Consider the following 25,441-nt stretch of genomic DNA (forward strand, 5'->3'; position numbering starts at 1 on the left):
CAGTCTTTACAGTAGGCCTATGTTATGCTTTTGATTTAAGTTCAATCTACAGTATCAGACAATGAGAGTACCTCCTTTCCGCTGGTTGTGATTATCTGCCTGCTTGATGAGCAAACCTGAAAGGCTGTCATCCACCACGTTCCACTGAGCTTAATACATTTAAACAATAATGCTTGTAATGTTGAATATCTACTGATTCAATACAAAGTCTGTTTATTTTGTACTGTTTTTGCCATTTTTACACTGGTGTCCAGTAAACTATAAAACCAGTTACTATAAAACCAGGCACTTAAAAGCTAGAGTCAAAATCAGTAATCGTAGTTGATATATATTTTAAAAAATACCTTAAAAATTCTGCCTGTGACAGTCTGAGCATTCATATGACAACAAACAACTATTTGTTGTGTAATGATACAGTAATTGCATCCTGAGCAGAGAACAAAGTCACGCTTCCTTTGTGTGTGTTGTAATCTGAGCTTCTCTGTTTGCTGTGGTGGCTGGTATGGCTGCATGTGCATTTTAGTGCATGTAAGTTCCTGTGTAATACCGTTAGCACTGTCAGCACTGTTGCTGTTGTAAGTGTTGTTCAGGCTGTTTGCGCTGTAGCTGCTAGCCACTGGCTGAGCCACTTCCATGTTGAGAGCAGTGTACATCAGTGCATCCAATCCCGACTCAGACTCTGAATCATAAATGTGCTCTGAATGTTGTATACAGCTCCTTAAAAAGATACAAGAACCATTTGAAGGAAAGTCAAGACTTCAACTGAACCATTCTCCAACAAATGCATAATCACAAGGACATGTAAAAATCATATTTGACCTCCCTCCACTGAGCTCAATACCACCACCAGCTTTTGCCCCAGTGCTTTGTTTATTAATACATTCACTTTAAAAACCATTACATGAACTCATCTCATGAATCCCCTACATATCCCTGCACTTAAGAGTTCACAGCTGAATTGAGCAGTCACAGAGGGGCATAAGCATTTATTCATTCATTCATTTTGGAGTGCTTTTTCTGGCCACTTGTTGGGGGAAACATTCACTTGTTTTAGCTTTCATTTGGTCCACAAGCTTCTGAGGAAAATATTTATCTCTCTTTGGCTTGTTAAATGCTCCACTCTCTTCACCAGCCAATTGTTAACTTTGTCTCTCTACCATTTCACACTGGGCAGGAAGTGTGCACCCAGCTTGTCTGAGCTTGTGAGTCAGAGAGACTGTTCTCACCAGAAAAGACATCGGATATATGGACATTTGTTCAAACACTTGAAAATACAGATTATTATGTTTTCCTTTATGTTTCCCCTCATGTTTACAAGTGACCTCTTATAACTGTGCAAATATAACTGTCCTCACTAAGTAGCAAAGACAAAAACAGTGTGTGTAGTGTTGCTGTTGGATACAACAACATTTAACTCTATAGGTAGCAGGTGATGTCCTTCTCCTAACAATAGCCTGTCTGGTTTTAGTAAGCTAAACTTTTCCAGAGTGTAGTTATAAAGAACAAGACCAAAAATGATATTACACTATTTTGGATGAATTTTAGATGGCACTGACATAAAATGTGCTGCGAAGTCTCCAGTTTAAGCCGATATTTAAATAATGACAGAGTTTGGTAGCTGATGGCACAAAAATAAAAGAATGATAAAATATAAATATTAAGGGGTATGGAATTACCTGTAGCCTATTACAATAGCAGTAAATGTAGTATAATGTGCATTTCCACAGCATTAATTCCATCAGTACAACAACAGAGCCATGTTATATGTAGCACTGTGCTGCTCTCAGTTTTATCTTTTTTAATGGAAAGAGGGATTTATTATAATTAGGTCCGATCAATCTGTGAAGGTACCTTCAACAAAACTCAACAGCTCCTGATGTTTTTTTTTAAATGAGGAGTCTACCTATGAAGGGATAGCTGCAAGACTCTCAGAGCCCTAATTTGGTGGTGGCAAAAAAACCCAGCATAAACCATACTCCAACCGTGCTTGTTATTTTCCTGAATTCACTTTGCCCAGCTGTGTAATATTTTGTTGTCAAGCACTGAGCGAGCAGAGGGCACAGAGGGCACGGAGCACACGGGCGAGAACATAGGCGCAAACATGTTGGAGGTTCATTCAAGTGAGGCAGTGTGAAGCAAGTTGTTGGGATTTTGGTAAAAATTGTTTGCCCTGAGACGTCTCAATACCTCGCCTGTTCATCACTTTTCATCATGCTGCTGCCACTGGTGACTTTATCAACAAAGCAAACTTAAAACTTGAGCAAATATGCAGCAATAATTGAATCGTGCATAGAATGTAAATAAACAGTTTATAAAGACGTGTTTAAATCTGCATCAAAAATAACTTTTGATGTGGTTGAAAAATTGAATTTATCTAGGCTATAAATAAATATTATTCATTCTTATAGTATCTGTTGTCCACTGCTGCTTTATACTGTATGAAGAGCTTCTCCTTGAGTTCATTAAAAGGCAGCAGGACACATATGCTGATAAATCTACAGCCTCTGATTTGAGAGGTGCCGCAGCAGAGCGTACTGCCATTATATAAGTCTGTAAACTGTATTTACCTTCATCAGATCACATGCAAATGACACCAGGCTACTCCAGAATAACCACACACCTCTACACACATCAGAGGTCAGTTATAAGTCGGTATGCTGTTGTTAATTCCGTTGACGTCAGATTACCCTGGTTTATTAACACCATGCATCAACATTAAAAAAGAAATCAGTGATTGATGTTTCATCTTAAAATGCAGAATGAGGCAACGTTAGTACATTTTAAAATATAGTACCATTTACAATGTCAAGTACAGTAGAATTATGGCTAGAATAGCATTAGATTGGTGCAAACATATAACCTGCTTCACCAAACTATTTATTGTTTATTTCAATTTGCTAAATAACTTAAAAATCCCACACTATCTGCTTCTGACTGCAGATTTGTGATGCTGTGTGATCACATTGTGTCTCTCCATACAATACAGACACAACGTATCCTCATACAAAGATTTGTATGGTATCATTCAAAATTGCACATACAACAGTTCGTATGATATCTAACGAACTAGCACCCCACGATTGACATTCGTACTTTACGTAAATTATGTACTTAACATAAAGTACATAGAGTAGGTTAGGTTTAGGAAAAGAACTATGGACATAACATACCTGAAAATGACTCAAAGGTTATTTGGTTTCACACATTTCTGAACACTTTTCTCCTGAGGAAAGTCCTGTGTTTGTTTGACCAGTCCAGTGTGTCATTCACACTAATTCAGTGTTACTAATAAAAATATGGATTAATTAAGCTTTGAAGTGAAGTGAAAGTTTTATACTACTGTGCCTAAGTAGTGGCAGCATTCAGAGAGTTGTTTATCAAGAGTTATTGCTATTATAGCTGGAGCCCACAATGATAAAGAGTTTATTTTTCATTTCTTTGTGACTTTAAGGCATGCATCTTTGATCTGCTCTCTCTACTTTTCAGGACAAACTCCTAGAGGAAATGTGGAAGCAGCAGGACAGTCTGGAGGGTCCCACAGCCACAGTGGCAGCAGAGATGCCTGCCTCGCCTGAGGCCGGCGGAGGGTCGGAGGAAAATTCAAAGGACAGCAATCCCCTGCTCGAGCGACTCAGAGCCCTAGAGGTAAAGTCAATTGCATGGTCCACTTCTTACCATTCCCCCGTTTCCCTTTTCCCCACCACTCTTCTTGTTCGCCATGCCTGAAACATCAGATAGATCGATATATTGAGTACTATATGTTTCATTCAATTAAATGTATTTCACCAGATATCCATAGAGACTTGGAATAATTAGGCAGCTCAAGGACAGCACGCAGGGCTGTTTTTCCAAGGACTGAACTTGAGTGTTCTGGTTACTTATTAGTATGTCTGCTCACTACAAGTTTTTCTTTTTGCTCTTTCAGAAGAATTACTGGGTAGATGGGTTTTTTTAAGTAGTGACATGGTGTTAGTTCACCCCCCCAACACTTTGACTGTGATAGGCTGTTACACAGATCGATTAACTAATGATCACTTTTACTCACTTTAGCTAGAACACAGGTCACAATATTGTGGTCTGTGAACCAAATCTGGCCATCCACTAACATCATTTGGCCCGCTCAGTAAAAATTTAGTTTTTTCTTGCTGGCCTTCATCAAGACCTTTAGGCATGCTGCAGAATTCTGCTGCAGAATCCTGAGCTCCAGCTTTCAATTGCTATTTTTGTTGTGTCAGACTGGGTTATGTGGTGGAAATTGCAAGCTGAGGGCTAGGCTATTTTAAATCATTAGTAAAATCTAGGATGCATAAAAAAACAATTCATGTGCTGCCTAAGGTAAATAGATAATGAAGTCCTCAAGAACACTGGAACATAGAACCTGTCTTGAATTTAAAAGCTTGTTTGAATGAAGTGATCATTAACCACTGTCACGTGTCATTCACAGCAGCCGAGTCTGCGTAGCTTCATTTGAAAATACCAGTGAGCCATGTAGATGAGAAACAAGCGCAATCAGTGTTTCATCATGCCTCTATCCATCTTTGAAAATGAGCCCACTGAAAATGAGACCCTATTATGCTGCAGAGCAGTCCAAGGGGCAAGGCAGAAACATCAGGATACAAAGGAGTTATTCATATCCAGGAGGTGATAATTAAAATGCTGACAGGGTAGTTAACATTTGCAGCCAGTGTTCCAGTGAATGTACATTGTGCCTATCTGTCACACCTTCCCTGCTAAAGGTAATAGGACATACCATCTGTTGAGAGGTCTCACAGCCATTATTGATTGCACTTTTATATCTACGGCAAAACAAAGCCTAAAGGTAAAATCCACCTAAAAACAGAATTCACTTTGTTAATTCTGCTTTGTATGTTTTGTTTCAATGCAAGGCCATAGCCACGGAGTGAGCATAACAGGGCTAGGGATTTCAAAGGGGAATTATCATTTTCGGAAAACTAACAAAAACTATTACAGTCGACACTGATGTAGCTTAAATAACATGAATGTTACATTCTGTTTTTTCCACTTTGTAGTGCATTTGAAGGTGATAACATAGTGACAGAATACAGTGTTTGACATTGATTGTACCTATCCACAGGGTACAGCAACACCACTTCCACATTTTGAGCGTATTTTTAATATGGGGGGGGCTTGTCCACCCAATATATATCACAATTACTGCCTTGAAATAAACCCAGAAACAGTTTTAATGATTGTTGGTAGTGGTGTTACTGTAGGTGGTGTTAGGTGAGAGCAGATGTGAATGGGGATGGTGTTTGGATATCACACTTTATTGCTGATCTTCAGGGGCTCCAGAAGAGCTCCAGAACTTCTTCAGTTTTAAATTGCAGGACTGTAACACCAGAATCTTGTGTTCACTTCCAGGCTCCTGTCTGTGGTTAGGTTTAGGCAACTAAGGCACTTTAGTTAAGGGTATGGGAAAGATTGTGGTTTATATTAAATGTTAATAAAAAAAATGATAACAACAAATAATAATGTAGTCATTACAAGTGGAAAGTGTATTACAAGACTGCCTATTCTGATGTAAAACAAATGAAATATGTTGTCACTGAACATTTTGCTGATGCATTCAGTATCAACATTTTTGCAACTTGCAAGATACATTAATCAGCTATTTCCTCCCAGTGTTGATAAAACATTTAATTTGCTTTTTATTATGTTTCCCTTAAAAACATATCTGTCATATAATTTCAATTATATCTTTCTTAATGTCTTACTATCTTAAATATATATAATAATATATACATATATTTATATATATCTTCTGAGAAGGAGGAGGAGGAGGAGGAGGAGGAAATACTGGAAAAAAAATGAACCCTTCTAACTCTTTCTGTCCTGAAACATCTAGAACTGAATACAACCCACATACAAGTTGATGGCATTTGTGAGTAGCCAGGTTCATTCTGAATATAACAATATACACCAATCAGCCAAAACATTAAAACCACTGACAACCACCCACTCAAACACCGTTGCAGACCAAGAACCCCCCCCTCATGGCAACAGTACTCCCCCATGGCAGTAGCCCCCCAGCAAGATAATGCACCATGCCACACTGCAAACATCGCTCAGGAATGGCCCAAGGAATGTGACAAAGAACTCAAAGGCCTCTAGTTTCGCAGACCGGGCGAGGCGGAGCCGCAGCGCACCTGCGCTTCGCCAACTGGGTGTGGCCGGGTCAGACGGCCAAACTTCTCCCAGGAGGAAACTGATGTTTTGGTCCAGGAGGTCCAAGCTCGCAGTTTCCGAATATACGGAACTGACCTCCACGAGCTGATGATGCAAAGGTAGCCTGGGAGGAGGTCACCACAATTGTAAATCAATGTTGCGTTTCTCTCGTGTGCGCGCGCTCTCTCTTTCTCTCTCGCAGTCTCACTCTGTTTCTTTTCTTTTGACTTTTCTAAGATGACAGATGCTGAATATATACTCCCTATCTGATGCTGTGGCTGTTTGTGGTTGGCTGAGAGGGATGTGAACTCATCAGTTTGCAGCTGTGTTAATCAAATCAAGTTGGGTTTCCATTAGGCGTGCCAAACGTGCCAAACGGTGCCAGTCCCCTTTGATTTGACATCAGATGTGACGGGACAGTCGATATAGAGATACATTTATGTGCTGATTGCAGATAGTTGCATTGAATAGTGTTTTTTTGGGTATTTATTGCATCGTTAATGTGCCTGATATTCTGGAAACCTACCTGTGAGGTTTTGGTGATGTGTGTGCACTGTCCGCCGGTCAGCCAAACTTCGGCTTACACCGGCTGCGCTCCCCCTGCGCTGACGGTAGACCTGATTTCAGCTGGCGAGTTTTCAGCGCACCTTTGGCGAAGCCTTTTGACACGAAACTGTCACTGCGCCAAGCTGGATCTGTCGGCACCTCCCCCTGCTGCGCCGCCACACCCATCTCAGCGCACCTCGGTCTGCCAAACTACCAAACTGAGCATGCCTCGGGTTGCGCTGCTCGAAACTAGCTCTGCGCAGGGTTCACCACCCTGTGCCACCCTGCGCTGCGCCGGGAAACTAGAGCCCCTGGTTTCAGCTGGCGAGCTTTTAGCACACCTTTGACGAAGCCTTTTGGCACGAAACTGTCAATGCGCCAAGCTGGATCTGTCGACGCCTCCCCCTGCTGCGCCGCCACACCCATCTCAGCGCACCTCGGTCTGCCAAACTACCAAACTGGTACTTGGTTATTCATTTCACTTGTCAGTGGTTTTAATGTTTTGGCTGATCAGTGTATGTCATGTCCAGCAAAGACATGTAGTGACTCTGCTAAAAGCCTGTAAATAAAAAGAAAGGGGTCAAATTAAACTGATGAAACAGCAAATACATTGGCAGAATTTCATTATTTTCCTAAATGATTGCATGCAGCATATTCAGTCTTAACCATATACGCATCAACTGCAAAGGCTTATATGTTGTATCCTGATAACGTCCCAATAATTGTGTGCAAGTTCAAGTAATTACCAGCATGGATGCTTACTGAATTTTCACTATCCACCATATCACCATTTCAGTGATATTTCAGTGATATTTAATTTCCTGTGTTAAAACTGTGGTCCAGTACTTAAGAAAGCCTGCATAACCACTTTGTCATAGTGATGATCTTTCAGAATAAAGTGTCACCTTAAATTACATCAATTTTCTTGTCTACTTTGTTGACCCTAATGGATCATTCTGAGTGTATTTTGTGGTTTTCATGCCATTGCCTCTTCATGGTGGCTGCCTTTATTTTATCCACATTTGTAATTAAACTTTAACGCTGAACTGGAGAAACATTACAAGGTTTTCCATTTAGTTGGAAACTACTTTCCAGTCATGGCACACTTGGGTACCTTCCATATAATCTACCGTGAAAAATGAAAAAAAAAAAAACCAAAACCCTCTAAGAACCACAGATAAGTGAAAAGATGAATAATAAAAACAAACTCAGCTTGCTGGGCTTTTTCACTGAGGAGAAGTCGCTGACTCCTCTCAGCTCCTCAACCAAAAACTAATATTCAGTGTAATTTGACAGTTTAGGCTAAAACACTGATTGATGCAATGCTCACTGCAGATCAACCATGTTGACTGTGCAAAACAAGAATGAGGGAGCATGGCAGTAAGCACACTGCCAGAGATTTACATCTTTGCAAGTGATTTATTTTGGGTTTCTGGATAATTCTATGGAAGCTTTCTGGAAGCGCTACATTATGCAGATGCAAAAAAGTGTTTTTCCTAGCATTTTCTGAATTAAGATTAAATACAAAATTCAATGACATACACCACTGTTCAAAACTTTGGAATCACCCGTTATAATAATATTTTCCTTCTTTTCTTCAATAATTGCTCTTTGAGAGAGATAAAACCAGTATAATTCAGGCACCAAATGTATTATTTACATTTGAAATAGTTTCGGCCCCAAAAGAAGAAGAATAAAAGTGGAAAAAAAACAAATTAAGAATTACAATATGATGTTTCCACTGCCTAGGAAAGTTCAATCATTATTTATGATCATGAGCTACTCTCTTTCAAAGCCAGAAGCCAGAGAAGTAAGTATTTAACTTGTGATGTCATTGAATATTAAATCTGGAACTGCTCCATAGACAATGAATGATTAAAACTAGGGATGGGCAGCACAAGCAAAAACACTATTCGAAAATCGTGGCAACTATTTGACAATTTTTCGAATAATCCCCCCCCGGAGCCACGCACACAGAGAGATCCATTCATCATTAAATGCCTGAACATACTCGGGCGGAGTTCCACGCGGACTCAAAAAAAAAGCAGACGTCCGCAAGCCCTGTGCGCACAAAGCTTCGCGCACCAGTGACTGCTCTGCATGTATTTTTCACATCGCAAGGATTTTTCACGGACATTTTTACAGGAAACTATAACGCAGAAGTGCGCTCGACTATGAAAGCCCGAATGACTGTGGACATTCCTCGCGGAGTAGTAGTCTCTGCATGTTTCTCCTGTTTGTAGAAGAGCATCAAACTAGCTGGTAGCCCATCTCACACCGCTGCAGCAATCCTATACTGCCCTTGTGCGGTTAGGAGCTGAATTGCATGTCAAATAAAGGGGGGAAATAAGACGGCGAATAGTAATAGTCGCATTAAAAAATCGATTTTTCAAAAATAAAACGACTATTCGAAATTCGAAAATCGTGACCCATCCCTAATTAAAACGTCCCCACAGTTGTGCATGATGGAAGAATACATTGGTATTTTGATTTTGAATTTGTTGTCCAGTCCAGATAGTGTGAGTGACCATCGATCATTATGGAACTACAAATTAATTCAAAAATATAAATAAATCAAAATATATTTGGAAGCCATTTTTCTTTGGGCCGTCTGCAATCTACTCATTGGCTAGACTGAATAAATCTGAACTGTGATTTGTCAGTCCACAGTATGTTCAGCTTCCAATTTCCTAACCTAAGACTAACCTATTCCTATTGTGAATTTAAGAACATGTTGCCTGTTAATTCCAGCTTGTTACAAGCATTATTGTGCCCTTGACGTTGAAACAAAAACCTGTTCCTAATCTGCACACATGTTGATGCTGTTGATTTCTTCTATACTTCTAATACGTCTCTTTTTGCTCTTTCAGTTTTGTTCTCCATGTACGAAAAAAACACTGTTTTAAACATTTGCAAAACCTTAATGCAAAAAACAACCATGTATTTGTAAAGAGCTAAGAAAATGACAGACCATTTAAAAAATATAGAGTATTACTCTCAGCTGTCTGACTGGACCCAATCAAGCTTTTGTGTGATTGAATTTGATTTGACTTTTTGATTGCCACAATGGCTATTTACACTGTTGGTGCAAATAGCATTGTTGACTATGGACATTTGGGTGCTAATAGCATCTGCCTTAAAACAAACAAACAAACAAACAAACACACACCCAAACAAACAAACAAACAAACAACAACAATTTGCAGTCTGCTGTATAACATGTAAATTGAATATGTCCATCTGTAAATGTGACACATCAATAGCAAGTGTGAGCTCACCAGACTGTTCTCATGCACAGTTTATACATTTTCCTACGAAAAGTAATGCACCAAAATTCATACATATGCCACGTGATGATGAGCCAGGCTGTGACCGTGTGACCAATGTGCTGATGGGCGTAAAGAATAAAACGATGAGGAGTCTCTAAGGTTGTAGGTTGGGGTGGTGGATGGGTCACAAAACACAGGACTATACCCTGAGTCTTTTCCCAGGAGACCATGTTTGGGAACCATGTGAACTTTGAGTCATTTAAACATATGTCCTCACCATGTTTCCATTTGTAAACCTAACCTCAGTAACTTAACTTGCCTAAACCAAACCTCCATAAATTAACCTTAAATGCGTAACTTAACGTTAAGTACGTAATGTCATTCATATGATGCTAATTCATATGATATCATACAAACCATTGTATGAGGATATGTTGGCGCTAACATAAGACAGTAGGCTAACTTAGTACAGTACCATATAAGGCTCAGACACTCAAAGTTCAAAGTCATAACTTGGACTTCCCTGACCTTTACACACACCAGCTGCATGCCTTTGGGCTGATCTGTGGCCTTTTAACCACTGCCCCGACATTTGTTCCTAAGAAAAGACTGAGCCACAACGATGCATAGTGTTCTTTTGTGGTTCATTGTGATCAGTCTTAGGTTATTGATTAGTATAATTTCAGCAGCATTCATTTAACTAGGAGATACTGTGGTGATTATCTTTGGCTATCACCTTGGGGTTAGCTTGAGGACATTGTCAAGCTGTGTGAGGTGGCCACTTTTTTAACTCTTCTCACTCCTGGCCTTATCAGCCTTTTCTGTGATTTTCTGTGAACGTGTTGTTCAGAGGAGTTGCCCACTGCACTAAGTGAAAACAAGCCATCTCAGATAGTCTAGCCTTTAAGATTTACTGGATTAATCATTTCAGTGGAAAATCACCTCCTGAGTTCCCAGAATGGTTTCTGTTCCCCCGTTGTGCAAAACCTCTGTCAGTAATTGAATTATACCTGGGGTACCTCAAGAACGCCTTACAGTCACAGCAAAGAGCTCCAGGATGGAGTATGGATGCCTGAAATTTAAAGCATCATTCATTTAACCATCTCTCTCCAGTGAACCTGCTAATCCTACAGTGCTGCAGGGAGAGAACCTCTTGATCTATCCCTCTGTCTGCTTCTCTGTCTGTCTAAGAGCAGAAAATATCATCAAAAGCTTTAGTTATATTGCACATTTGTTTTTTGTAGAAATTACCTTATTCTTTGCCATGCATATTTTACTCTCAACTGAGACATGAAACCTTACTGATACAACTTTTTCTAAAATTCCATTTTGATATTGAGATGAGAGTGCATTCGGAAGTAATTGCTGTAATTCATGCAGGTTATCTGTCTGTGTTTTGTCTGTACAGGCTGAGAACTCAGCTCTGTCAATAGAAAATGACAATCAGAGGAAGCAGTATGAACGCTGTCTGGATGAGGTAAGTGCTACTGTTCTCAAAGAACAAACATGTCTTGTGTCATCCTATGTATCTGAACTGTGTAGTCCAACAATACATTTTACTACAGAAACATTTATTTTATCTTGTATTGGAAATCCTGTTTGTATCCAATGTCAGTACTGATTTGCACTAGCAAACACTGTCACTGTATAAAATACCACTGCTGTCATCTTTCCACAATGTCAGCATAATTCTATGAGCATTCAGTATTGTGTAGACTTCTAGGAAGCAGCCTTTGTTCCAATTTGACCATTATTTTTCTTTGTTGTAGTCCAATTGGATGGATATACTGTACATTCAACAGAAGTGAAAATAAGAAAATCATCATAAGAGCTACACATTAACTTCATCCTACACATATCCATATCTGATTCTAAAGAATTATGAAAATTATTAATTATTTGCTTTTTTTTTCCCATAAGTGAGATGAGACGATGGATATTAACCTCATGTATATGAAGCTTGAGCCAGGATGTAGTTAACTTAAATTAGCATAACGACTAGGGGCAGCAAAGGCAGCATAATGCACCAGAACCTTTACAGTTCATTAATTAAAGGAGCAGGCCTATTCCACTGATTTACCATTACACTTCTATACTATTGCTGGACTCATGATGGACAGTTTTTTTTAACTATCAAAATTGACACAGCAGAGCCAGATAGTCTGTTTTATTCCAAACATTCTTCTTCCTAGTTAAAACCAGTCCACCAGGAAGTGCACCAGGCTTTGAAGGTAATTGTCATAGTGGTCAAATCATAGAATTACAACTTGCAAGTCAGTCACATGATGCCATCAGGCCCCAAAAGACTTTTTCCCATGACAAAGTCTAGAAGAGCCACACAATTAAATAATTTTATCCCCATTCAAGTTAGCGCAGGGCTGAAACGGAAGTAGCACGCTCGGCTAACGGATGGCCTGGTACAAAAAAATGCTTTGGTCCCTACAGCTAATTTCAACATTCATGGCAACTGTACAGGGGGTTAATTTTAATATGACTTCTCTGTTTGCACTTCATTGAGGCTTAAAGTTTTGCGTAATTAAGGGTGGGCTGCTTTGAGTGCCGATAGTGACCTCAACTTCTTAGTCAGATCCACCCCTCGCTCCTCCACAGCTCCTACCTCTCATCCAAATATGGTCATTTCTGGCTAAAAAAAAAAAAAGAAGCTTCAAAACAGTAGTCCACAAACCAATGGGTGACGTCATGGTAGCTACAGCCATTGGTCTATGGTGACCACTAACAGTTTGGTCTGAGATCTGGGTTATGCTAGCATTGACTAATGTAGCTTGGAGTTACATCACTTGAGGCAATTCACCAGATTTTGCGTAGCTCACTCTGGAACCACAAAAGGCTTTATACTACTTTTTTGTAGTAAAGTTGTAGTAAAGTTAGTACTCCCCAAGATGGACTCTTAAAGCCCCCCGAGGCAAATTTGTGATAGAAATAGACTTTACAGACTTAACATGTGTGAAGTCAGTGAAGTCCCCCTTTAACACATCAGCTTGTATCTTATTTCTTTATTCTGTACAAAAGCCAAAGTGTAAAATGACAAGTCGTAGATTTATATACCTCATTTTTGGGGGGTACAAATTAAACAAATGAGATGAAATGTGCAAATAAATGAGCTTTACAAGTGTGTGTTTTTTCTGTATCCACTTTGGACAGAACCAAGCTAACGTAAGCTAGCTGATTCTCCCTGCCTGTTTTTATACTAAATTAACCCGCCTCACTGTAGCTACTAAATTAGCATTTAGGCTTATTTAGAGAGAGGTATCAGTCTTCTCATTTGACTCTTGATGAGAATAAAAAAGGGAGTGTAAGGTAGGGTCAGAATGTGATTATCTTAGCGTAAAGATTCAAGGCAGCAGGACAATACACGGACTTCTAAACACATTTTATCTCGTTATTTTAATTTGTACTGTACAAAAACCCTAATGTTAAAATTTAAAAAACTGTGGTTTTAAAGGGGGAGTTTGTGCCAAACTACATGTCTTATTTGACTAGCTACTGTACAAATAAGACACAATGTGTTATTCAGTAAAGTTAAGAGCCTTTGAGGTGCTGGTTGGTGGAGTTTGTCACTTTAGACAGAAACAGGCTAGCTGTTTCCCTCTGCCTTCAATCTTTATGCTAAACTAGGCTGACCGGACTCCAGTTCCTTTCTTAACACACAGTTATGTTGTATCAATTTTCTCCCCTCACTAATAAAAATTCCCAAAATGTTGAACTAAATTATTAACTTCAGGCCAGATAATGTTATCATTTGGTCAGGACTCAGACAGATTCTAGGTAGTTAAGAGATACACATATACACTCAGACTATTATCTATAGTGTTAGTGAAATCCATAGAGGAGGCCAAGAGAAAGGAACGTCTCTAATTGAAGTGGATAGACAACAGAGCCCTGGGCTATATGAGAATGAGAGCTGGAGCAGTGTGCCTTACCACTCAGGAGAACCGACTCCCAGCTCTCTTTCCCTCTCCTATTCTCCCTGACAACACTTTGATTGTCTTTCCATCTCTTTCTCTGTCTTTCCCTCATCTCTCTCCAGCCAGCACGACTGGACTGCTCCACTTTGGGTTTCTTTTTTTAACAGGCCTCACTAATGGGCTTGTTACCATGGAGATTGCTGCCCATGAGAATTTATCATATTCTGGTTGAGGACAGAAATTTCAGAGTTTCTGCTGTGGGATGAATTTCTCTTCTCCTGCTTTTCAGTCTTATTATGCACATTAATCTTTTTGGGGAGAGCATTCAGGAGGCTTTCTGTCATGGTCTGAATGAGCTGAGGCGAGTCATTTTGATAGATGAAAGAGGTGGAGGGAAATCATTTTGTGGCACACAAAAGTGGAAACATAGTTATTATTCCAGTGTCAAGGTATAATGTATGCTTCTGCTTCAGAAATCAAAATAAGCAAGAAAGAAGGCATTTCATATTATGGTGTTTTATATTCACAATGAAAACTAAAATGTTTATTTTTTCTCTAAAAAATCTGAATATAAAAGTTTGGTAAGTCTGATATCAGTTACATCAAGGCAGGCAATATATTGTATAGGGACTAAGAGAAACATTCTTTTAAAAAGACATTTGGTCAGATTTTCAGACTTTGGTTTATTTATGTGCTGAGAATAAAGTTAGAGATACTAACTGCAGGCAGCTGCTGTGTGATTTCACAAAATCCGACTTTGTGATGCAATATGCTGTCAATTTGTCCTCACAGCATCTTACATGTCTCTAGATTCTCTCTGATGGAGTTTGTACTGGGTCATTTTCATTTACAGTCTCTCTGCATCTCAAAGCTTTACAAAAAGTTCTGAAATACACTCTAAAACAATGACCAAACTCCTAAGATATTTTAACATATTTTACTCTCTTTTCTTCAAGGTCGCTAACCAGGTGGTCCAGGCCCTCCTCACACAGAAGGTTTGTCTTTGTCTGTGCAGTATTGACACATTAATAATCTAGTCATTTTCCTCACATATATGTTTTGACTCAATCCAACAGCAGCCAGTGGCCATGTCAACCAGCAGACATGGAAAAGAGGATAGCTCTGATTAGCACAGAGGCTGTAAACACTGTTGTGTTTAATAAAAAACAGACAGCAACATGGAAACCATTCAGCTCAGGCAGAACTACATTGTAACTGTGTAAAGTACAACTGATCAGTTTGCTTTGAAAAGTCCCAAAGTTAATTTAACAGAAGTACAAAAAATGTTGACTATGTTTTTTTAAATGTATGACTTAGACTTTATTGTCCCCTTGAGGAAATTCTTTTCCACAGCACCATCTCCATTCCCAATGCCCACCACAGAACAGAAAAAGACACACATTTTGAAACACACAGTAGAAAAACAGACAAACAAAACGGTGTCCACACTTAACATAGTCCACACTCTGGCCTGCTCAGTGAGGCCTTTTGTTTAGTAGCCTAGTATAATACTACTTTTAATCTATAAAATTACAATGTAGCTTTGATTAGAATTTTTCTTCTTTAGGGCACTAGAGATAAAGTTCAGGACTTGACTTGGGGCTTTATAGCCAAGACTTAAGTCTTACCTGTGAAATGTAAAACACTGACTTCCTGCATCTGCTTTAATAATTTGTCAACTTGTAGCTTACTGGGTAGAGCGCATTCCATTACCTGCAAAATGGCCAGTTGTTTATCACTTTCTTACTGTATGTTGTGTTGAATTTGTGGCAAAAACTTTGTTTTTCTCACATGCCTCCATGGTGAACAAAGAATTAAAAAAGGCAGATATTTTTCATGAATTGAAGTCACTGGGGATGTTATTAACAACAGCAAATCTATATCAAAACATCCACTTACAAACTCTCACATAACTCGTGCAGTATAATACAAGTCTCAATCACCCAGTCATATGCTCAGTACTTCCCAAACATGCATCGCCACTAAAATGTTAGAATACAACACTTCCGCCCACGTGAAGTGCTCCCTGAGTGTGCCCGAGCATGTGTGTGCATATAAGCTCCACTTAAGCAGAGTTCAAACCAAGCGGCAACCTCCATGGCTGAAAAATGAAGCCAAACTCTGAAGTGCCAATAGTGGGGCAGATAACCAAAACAATTGTGCACTTCGTGATAAAAGCATGAAATCTGGCACACTTATAGCCAAAGACATTCTGAAAATATTTGGATATGGAGCCATCTTGAATCATGGCAGCCATTTTTCATAATGGCCGCCAGCAAAAAAAAAGTTTTCTTATGTGTGATGGATATATTTTGATATTGAGGATATTGTTAAATTTATTTACCATACCATTATGAATTGCCTTTTGCATACTTTACAGCCAGAACATGAGCTTTGGTTGGCATTTGATGTTGGGAAGAACTTTAGATACCTTGCAGCCCATGAACCTGCAGCAGGGCTAGGGCCTGAGAAAGCAAGTGCACAACCAATGTTCGATGCATTGATGGGCTGTGACACTGTGACCCTTTTGAAACTGTCCTCAGCCGCAAATGACATACCACAGGAAGTAATGACCACAATAGAAAGGTTCATTATACTACTCTATGATACTACTCTGTGACCACACACACACAGAAATAGACAAGGCGGAAGTTATTTGCTCCTCCACAGCGACAGCCTCTTGCCCAAATATGATATAATAAGATCCCTCTTTATTTCAGTTCATGAAGATTGTTCGGCTTTTATGGATTCTCTGTTCACGGTGGAGGAACGCAAGAAAAACGTTTTCTTCACAAATTCAAGGCAACACCCAATAAGTACCTAATGTACAGATGGTCATTTTGTGGGTTAAGTATTTTGTAAGGCTGAGACTTCACCACGGAGGCCTGGGTTTGAGTCCAGTCCAGTCCCCTCTGCTGCAGGTTCTTCCCTCTATATCTCTCTCACTATCAGTCAATCAGTTAATAAAATATCCTTTGGAAAATGTCAACTGAACTAAAATCTGAGTCTGTCTAGGACAGGGGTCAGCAACCTTTACTATCAAAGGAGCCATTTTTGACCAATAATAATAATAATATTAATAATAATAATAATTATAATAATAAAATTTGTGTGGAGCACAAAACATATTTGAGCCTTACAATGAAGGTAACAGCCTATTAAGTCTAAATTAGCCTATATTAATAGTCTAAATGAGCATTTATTTATGTGTTTTACCACAAGGTGGCTACTGCGCAGGCCACTTTTAGTGATTATTTGGTACCTTAACTTTGGAGAGCTGGCAGTGAAAGCAAAAAAATCTGTCCATTCTCTATTTTATTCCAAGACTTTTAACCTTTTGGATTTGGCATCCATAGCTAACTAGCTAGGGAGGTCCAAGACTAGCTACTGCTGCTATTGAGGTCCTGCAAAATTTCGAGGAACAGATGCCAGGCAGTAGATGTATTACACTCAGTTTAGTTGTTGAAATGTTAAAAAAAAGAAAAGAAAATAAATATATTGGTATATAGGCTTCACAGTTTTACAGTAAGAGTTGAGGGGCTTAAGAGCCACACGTGGTTGCCTGCCCCTGCTCTATGGCATGCCACTTTTCATCATAAACCAATGGTATGGATTCCACAGGAATCTATTGGTATGTTTTTTTACTACAAAACAGCGTTAAAGTTTTAAGTATTGATCAAAATTGCACATAAAGGCAAAGTGAAAGAAAAAAAAGATGGAGAGGGATTGAAAGAGTTTTGAAAAATGTAGTCCTTATCTTGTGACCAATGTTACAACTAAGAGGCTACTATCATTAAAAGTTCAATAGAGTACTATCATTTAAATCATTCACATAAATAGCCAAGTGGAATAATAAATGAAAGTAACACTTAAACATTCAATACTGGATCAACGGTGGACTGATAAGAGTACAGGCATTTGGCAAAATGTAAGTATTAAATAAAAGTCTTGATCATTAAGAAAGGTTCATTTTGTTTCTAATGTTGGTTGTAAGCATTTGAACCCTGTACTGCAAGGTAACTACAGCCATCAGATAAATGTAGAGGAGGTAGTTTGAAGGAAAGAAACCTCAATAAATTTAATTACTGAAATACATGAGCACTTCAAAATGACTTTGCTACAATAATTACATACATACATTTATTTACTTCACACGTTTGAATATGGAGTCATTTGTTTATGATAATTGCACTAATTTATGTGTCGGACCACATATCAATCTTGATAGTGCATATTTTCAACATTCTACACAGAAAGCACACCTTGCAGTGTGAGGATACATCTTGCATGAAAACATTGTGCATTGTGTCGTGTTTCTGTTACATTAGCATCTGGTACACGTGTAGTTCTCTGAAATACCCCCGTCAGTTGCAGTTATCTGTCCATTTTTTCTCCTCTTTGGGGGGGTTTCTAGGACTTGAAAGAGGAATGTGTGAAGCTGCGGACCCGTGTATTTGACTTGGAGCAGCAAAACCGCATACTGAGTGTGCTGTTTCAACAACGTGTCAAAATGTCCACGATTCCTGTCTCTCAGGTAGGAACACATGGCACAATGGATACAAACAGGCACTGACAGACCTAACCTGCTTCAAGGCTGTTTGAATTTTACATGAGCAGTGCTCTACTTCTAAAGGTTACTAACTTTGAAAAGGACCACAAAGAGGGAGAAATCTACCCAGGGTGCAATTGAATTTAAATTGTTAGGATGTACAGATTTGGAAATGGATCCATTTGGGCCTTATTTTTTGTACGTTATTAACCAGTGTGCTTAGTGTCAAATTGGCATATTCAAATTGCACTGTGGGCCATCAAACAGGCATTACCACCCCTTACCACTCTTCCTTTATGCTAATCATGTCAGAATTGAGCCTAATAGTGAGCCACCCAGCTGTAGCTGGAGAGTGAGCTGCAGAGCTGCACATGTTCCTCTAATTGGAATGCTCTCAACCATACAGCGGGAGGGATAATTGGTTAAAACTTGAGCCTTCTTGTAGTTTTGTTAGCCATCATGTTCAGTTGTTGAGCTTCACCACTAACTGGGCTGTAGAGCTTTAAAGCTGCACTAATCAATGTTTTCATACAAAAAAAAGAAAAGAAAGAAAGATTAACTGACAATCCATAGAGTGTTATCACACTGCTCTGCATTTCCTCTCAGCTCCTCGAAGCATTTTAGGATCTTTTTGTTGACTGTTTTGCTTTCCTGGCATGCAAACTTCCTTCTAATTATCAATTTACAATCAATCTGGAAATCCATCGGTACTTTACCTCTGGAGGCACTGCCTGTAGTTTTTCGACTAACGGAAGTGCAGGGGCCTCGGGGATCGCTCACCCCCTTCACTTCCGGCGGTGCCCCCAGGGAATCGGCTTGTTGTTTACAAATACTTCTAGGTAGAAAATCAGCAGAGTTTAGCTAGCTATATATATAGGCCTATCTCACATTTTTCACGTCACTATATCACCGTTAAGACTAATCTGATATTTGTAAAGTCTATCAACACAATGATTGAACAAACATTACTATTTCTATGTGCACGTTTTGTAAGTACTAACATGGTTATCGTAGATTAGCTGGGCTAACCATTAGCTGTTAGCCCCATTAGCGGTGTCTGTAATTACTCAGTAACTCAATAAGCGGATATCTTAGTTACAACACGATTGAGCTAGCAAAGCAGTTTTGTGAAATCACGATGTCGAGAAAGCATCAGTGGCTGTAGCTGACAGGGACAACTAACAGCAGCAGCAAAGCTAACATCAGGACGTCATCTGTTAAAAGCCTCCCGTTGTCGGATTTGACATGAAACTACTCCAGTTAGCTTAAGCATGTTGTAAGTAAGACATCCGCTAGAAAAAAATTTTTTTTCCCGTTGACGAGACGGTGTTTTGGGTGGAGTGGTCGCCATTGACGCGGAGGTACACCTGCACCTGCACGTCTTGGCCCCGCCCCCTCCATTGTGATTGGCTAAAGGGCAGCATCATTCAAACTCAAAGGAGATCAAAAACAGAGCTAAAAGTGAATAGTGGACTTACAAACATCAAGTGGCCAGAAACACAACTGAAAATGAGTACTAACAATGCTCTGCTGGATGTGTAAATAGGCAACTGTTTGCCAACATTTAGCCATAAAAACTTGGAGGTGCAGTCCAAAAACTCAAAAATGAGTAAACATTTTGCACTTCCAGTTCTCTTGTCTTGAAGTCAGTGGGTTTTTGAATGTTTTTTTTATTAAATGCCTGAAATAAGGTCTGTGGTTTTGTTTTGTTCTATGACATAAAATAGGCTACATCAGTAAATACCCCACTTGTTAATAGGCTACTGAAACTTTTATGAGTCTTAAGAAGGCGGTTGCTAACAAGTGGCTAAATGAAACTACAGAGCATCATCACACAGAACACGGTTTAACGGCCTTGTTATATTGGCGATGTTGAAGTCACGTGACGGTGTTGTAGTTTTTTTATAGCCCAATTTAAGCTTTTTACTTCTGGTGGTTTCATTTACACTTTAAAAATCACAACAGTGGTGTTCATTTTTGAGATTATCTTGCTGAATTAACCATGTAACTGTCATAAACATTTGTTTGCCACAGAGCTTATTTTCTGAAATAATTCAAAATCCAATGGAAAAACTCACTGACTTCTTGTTAAGGGAACCAGGGCTAACTTGTAGCTATCTGCAGCACTCTTTAAGGTGATGATTACAGTGTTTTGTTTTTAGCTTGTTCCACTGCCCTCCCCAAAAACACAGTTATGGCAACTTTTAGGTTAGATTTAGGTTGTTACCGCTGCTACACAGTAATTTTTTAATATCTCCAGCAAATGAACAATGATTGTAACATACTCTTTCAGCACTATGGTACTCACACAACATTAATACGTGCTAATTTTTGTTTTCTTATCAGCTATTGTCTGAAACTTGTTAGTCATTGCTCATGATAACAAAAGCCTTAGAAAGGTGCTTTGGTTGCCAGATATGTCACCAAGACAGGATTAGGCATTACAAAGGAGTTATTTAAATGATAAAATCTTGTAGCAAAGAGTCTGTTTAGGACAGGAAAAGTCAGAACAGTTAGTACTGAAGAATGTTATGATACTAAAAAAGAAAGTCTTTACTAAATGCTGTTGTCACTTACTGTTGACCATCTTTATTTTATTTTATTTTATTTTTTTTATTTTATTTTTTTACCATTTTGTTGATGCTCATGTTTCTTTTAAAATGTTCATTATGCACATTATAAGACACCATAGTAAACTGCAGTTATATGCATTTTCTCCTTTGAACAACACTGATATTCAGTATGACAGTACTCTATAAAGTTAAATTTCCTTTTAACCTTTTTCTACAGCAATCCTTTGATCCACAGGTTGGCTGATTCATTTTGTAGAATTATTTTAAGTATTTTGAGGTCTATTTATGTGACCTTGCTGAGGGGCTGGATTTGGCAGCTTTGATCGGCATCCAACAATAATGAGGCAGCGCTGCTCTCATGCGCTGGCTGGATGGACACGTTTTAAACTGATCAAATCCAATTAGATCTGAAGTATTTTCAAAATATGAATGGTGAGCTGAGTCATACTTTCCATCCATTTATAATACAAGTAGATTTGTTTTGGTATTAAATTCCAAAACTGATATATATGCTATATTTATGCATATTTCAGCACTGAGTACCCTACCTCCCAAATTTTGAGGGTTTAGCAAGTGACAATCTCCCAAACAAGCATTTATCATAAAACAGAAACTGTAGAGCAAACAAACTTGTTCTGCAAATAACTACAACAGGGTTGTGTTGCAAAGGATAGAAATAAGTGTTCTGTTTTGAAACTTACTGCATGACTCTAAAGTCAGCTGTAAAGATCTACCATGAATAATTGATGATGGATGATAATTTTGATGGACGGATGATTCTTTTTGAATTTTGAGCTGAATATTGAAAGAAAACTCATGTAATAGATGGTGGAGCCCAGCTTGTTAGCCCTTCATTTTCAAAGAAGTGAAAGCTGTAATTGACAGAAATGTTGGGTTATTGGACTGCAATGAAGATCCCTCACTGTCATTGTACCAGCGGGAATACACATACTTGTTGAAGCCAATTACAAAGATACGACACTTTGTAAGTGTGTGCTGTGCTGTTGAATAGCCACAGCTCTGCAAATACTGGTACAGTGTGCTGCTTGTCCACACGCCTTCATTATTTGAAGTCAGGCTGCAAGCATGTGATCCTGGGTCCAGTCTTAATATAATTTGTTGTTTTGTTGAGTAGGCTTCACTCCTCTTAGCTTTGGTGTGTTTATTCTGTATTTAGGCAGAAGGCAAGCAGCAACAAAAACAGATATGTAGTACCAGAGTCAAGAAAGTCAACCACCAAATTATCTCACAATCACAATAGGAAACACGGCAATGTCTTGGAAAAAAGAACCTCTTTTTGTGGTGCAAAAACATGCTATAAGCACCCAAGATTGGTGTCTAAAAAGCTGCTAGAAAAATAGTGATGACATGCTTAAAACCAACTGGTTTTGTTGTTTGTTGATCTCAAACAGTGGTTGATAGTGGTCTGCAGCTTAGCAGGCGTCTCGCAGGCATAGTACCAGAGGCAAGAAAGTCACCACAGAATTATCCCACAATCATAGCAGGAAATGCAGCAATGTCTTGGAAAAAACAACCACCTTTCATGGCACTATCCCAGCTGGAAACATAGTGATAGATCACTAAAAAAACACCAACTACTGATGTCTTAAAACCCCCGGGAAACACAGTGATGATTTGCTAAAAACCAGTTTTGTTGTTTGTTGGTCTTGACCAGTGGTCTGTAGTGGTCTGCAGCTTGGCAGGTGTAGTACCAGAGGCAAGAAATTCAACCACCAAATTATCTCACAATCACAGCAGGTAAAGCAGTGATGTCTTGGAGAAAGCAACCACTTTTTGTGGCATTATCCCCACTGGAAACACTGTGACTGATCCTTAAAAAACACCCATGATTGGTATCTAAAAAGGTCTGTTGGTCTTGAAAGTCAGCTCATATACTGCATCACTTAAGAAATATTGTCTACAGCTGGACATTGCATGCACTTGTGGAAAACATTTTCTTTAAATGCCATATTCTGGTCATATAATCACATCAACTTCTGAGTGGCAGGTTTGAGCTGGCAGCTTACAGATCTGCTGTGTCTTTGAATATCATTCAGAATGAGTTCAGGGTTGCCAACTCTAATGCTTTTGGTGTTGGACACCTCCTTTGAGGTATTGTCTCAAACTGCTGACCAAACAAGTATAATGCCACATAAGAGAAAGCACTAAAGCCATTCCTTGATGAAAAATAAACCTAGAGTACATAAGTTATAAAAGCTACTGCTACACAGGATAACTTATGAACATCAGGCTTTTTATCAGCATCAAAAGTGTTCCATGTACATTACAGAGACACGATTTTCATGGCTTTCGGTGGCAGAAGCATGCACACACACACCTTTATGTATGTTTGCATTTTCCACTTTCTCTTAACTCCAAACGTTGTCTATTTTACAGCTTGAAATGTCCATTAAAATGCAGGTTTTAATGCAAAAAGGAAGAGTTATTAACAATCAGATAAATGTCATTTAGACTGGCTGTCTGACAAAACTCCATGATGGAGTGCATGAGGCTACTTAAACATGATTTGTTATTAACTTTATGAGTATCAAAGGCTTCATTTGACATTTTATTGTGATGTTAGATTGACAGCTAAGACTTACTTTAGTTATGGCTTAAATGTAAAATGTAGTGTATCTGGCCAATAAAATATCTGATTTCCGCATATTAAATTTAGATTTGTATTGGCTCTTCGTCTTTTCCACATCTTAAACATAGATCCTTAATTGGTCTTGACTCGAGTGCTGGTAGAATTTCAGCCAAAACTTTGTTAAACTACTCAAACTCTAATGAAATGACCCTTCTGTCTCTTGCAGAGAGTCATAATCATTATGCAGAAGGCAGGCGAGAAGTTTCAAGTTGCTTTGTTTCTAAAGGTCTCTTTGGATTGTCAGGGTTCTCAGCATGATTCCTCTCCTCTGACAAATTCAAGCTCTCTGTATTCAGGGGACCAGTTTGATATCACAGACAGAATTGGTAATTAACAAAAATCTTGGATAAACTGTTTGAACACTGCAAATATGTCTTTTTCCATCTTCATGGAAGTTGTCTTGGAAAGTGTAGGAATTCCCACACCAGGTAATTAAGAATGCTGCGAGCCAGCAGAGCAGGAAATGCTGTCCTTCATCTTTAACCTTTTCTGTAAAGGTCAAACTTGCAGACTCCGCTGAAAGAGGGATCTTGTCCTTGTAGGAGAACTGAATGTATCACTGCAGAGCTGCCCTGCTGCTTCTGCCAGAAAGAAGTTTGTACATGCTGACATTTTTCCTTAGAGCCTGATTAAACAAAGTATCAATATTTATTTACTGTTGACTTACAACTATAATTAGTTGGCCAAATTCTGGAGTTTGACACAGTCCTGATATTAATCAGATCACTGAATTTTTTAATGTGTGTGGTCATTTTCTGGGAGGTTTCTGGTACTTGTAATTGTAATTATACTTGTAATGAGGCATAGCTGCTATTTCAATCAAGAGAGAGAGAAGAATAAAGTAAAGATAATATTTAATAAGGAATATGAGTGTACAGATGAACAGATGATGCTGATGTCAGATCAGATGGTGCTGATTAAGATTTAACAGTAGTCTTTGGCGCTTGGACACCAGAGGGAGATATTTTGTGATCAAAGGACAACCTGAGCGGCAGCAAGATAAATTCCCCCATGGAGTCCAGACACTGGTGCAGGTGGCTGCTGACTCCAAGGCTGCTGATGCAGATGAGGCTGATGAATTTGTAAAGACAAGGTGGTGATGGGGAGGTGGAGGGCACACATGAGTGCTGCAAGAAAGAATCATATTTAAAATGAGGATCAGTAGGATAATAGGCTGACAAAAAGGTGTGTCGCTGTTGGTTGATTGTGAATCAGCTAAAAGAACAGCTGGTGACTGACAGATCTGGATGGTGACACTGACAGTGAGTGAGGATGAGTACAAGGAGTGAATGACGGGGTGAGAAAGAAAACTTACAGCCTAAGCATGAAAAGTTTTGTCCTTCTGACTGAACTTTTGCTAAAGCTTCATTAGGGATGCACCAATTTCTTGGCTGAATATCAGTTTCGCTCACTATTCGCCCTTGCAACTGTCATTGGCCTAGCGGCAAATAAGATGACATTCACCGATGCTGATGGCAGTGACTGATGTTTTACTGTTGTGTTGCTTTGATTTTACACAGGCTAAAAAGTAGGGCTCAAGACAGTGTCCTCAGGACAATAGAAAACATGTTTGTGATGAACAGAGATTTTCTGCGGGAGGCCTACGGGATGAAAGGGCACAGAAACACACTATTGACACGTCAGAGGACACGCCCTGTTGTTTCCCTGATAATACCACATTGTTAACCACAGATTTGCGTTGAAATCAGCAAGAGGAGAGCGAGTTAACATTAGCTGTTAAC

General features: G+C 39.1%; 1 protein-coding gene across 3 annotated transcripts in view; it reads left to right on the top strand.

Moving 5' to 3' along the window:
- Positions 1-25,441, top strand: part of LOC117251514 (nck-associated protein 5-like) — a 110,821-nt gene that overhangs the window by 39,511 nt on the left and 45,869 nt on the right. For all 3 annotated transcript variants that reach the window (XM_033617903.2, XM_033617902.2, XM_033617901.2), the window contains exons 4-7: positions 3,487-3,645; positions 11,410-11,478; positions 14,884-14,922; positions 18,342-18,461. In XM_033617903.2, the coding sequence (XP_033473794.2) occupies positions 3,487-3,645; positions 11,410-11,478; positions 14,884-14,922; positions 18,342-18,461 (387 nt within the window). The remainder of the gene's footprint in view (positions 1-3,486; positions 3,646-11,409; positions 11,479-14,883; positions 14,923-18,341; positions 18,462-25,441) is intronic.

This window comes from Epinephelus lanceolatus, chromosome 14 (genome assembly GCF_041903045.1).
Source record: "Epinephelus lanceolatus isolate andai-2023 chromosome 14, ASM4190304v1, whole genome shotgun sequence".
Taxonomy (NCBI): Eukaryota; Metazoa; Chordata; class Actinopteri; order Perciformes; family Serranidae; genus Epinephelus; species Epinephelus lanceolatus.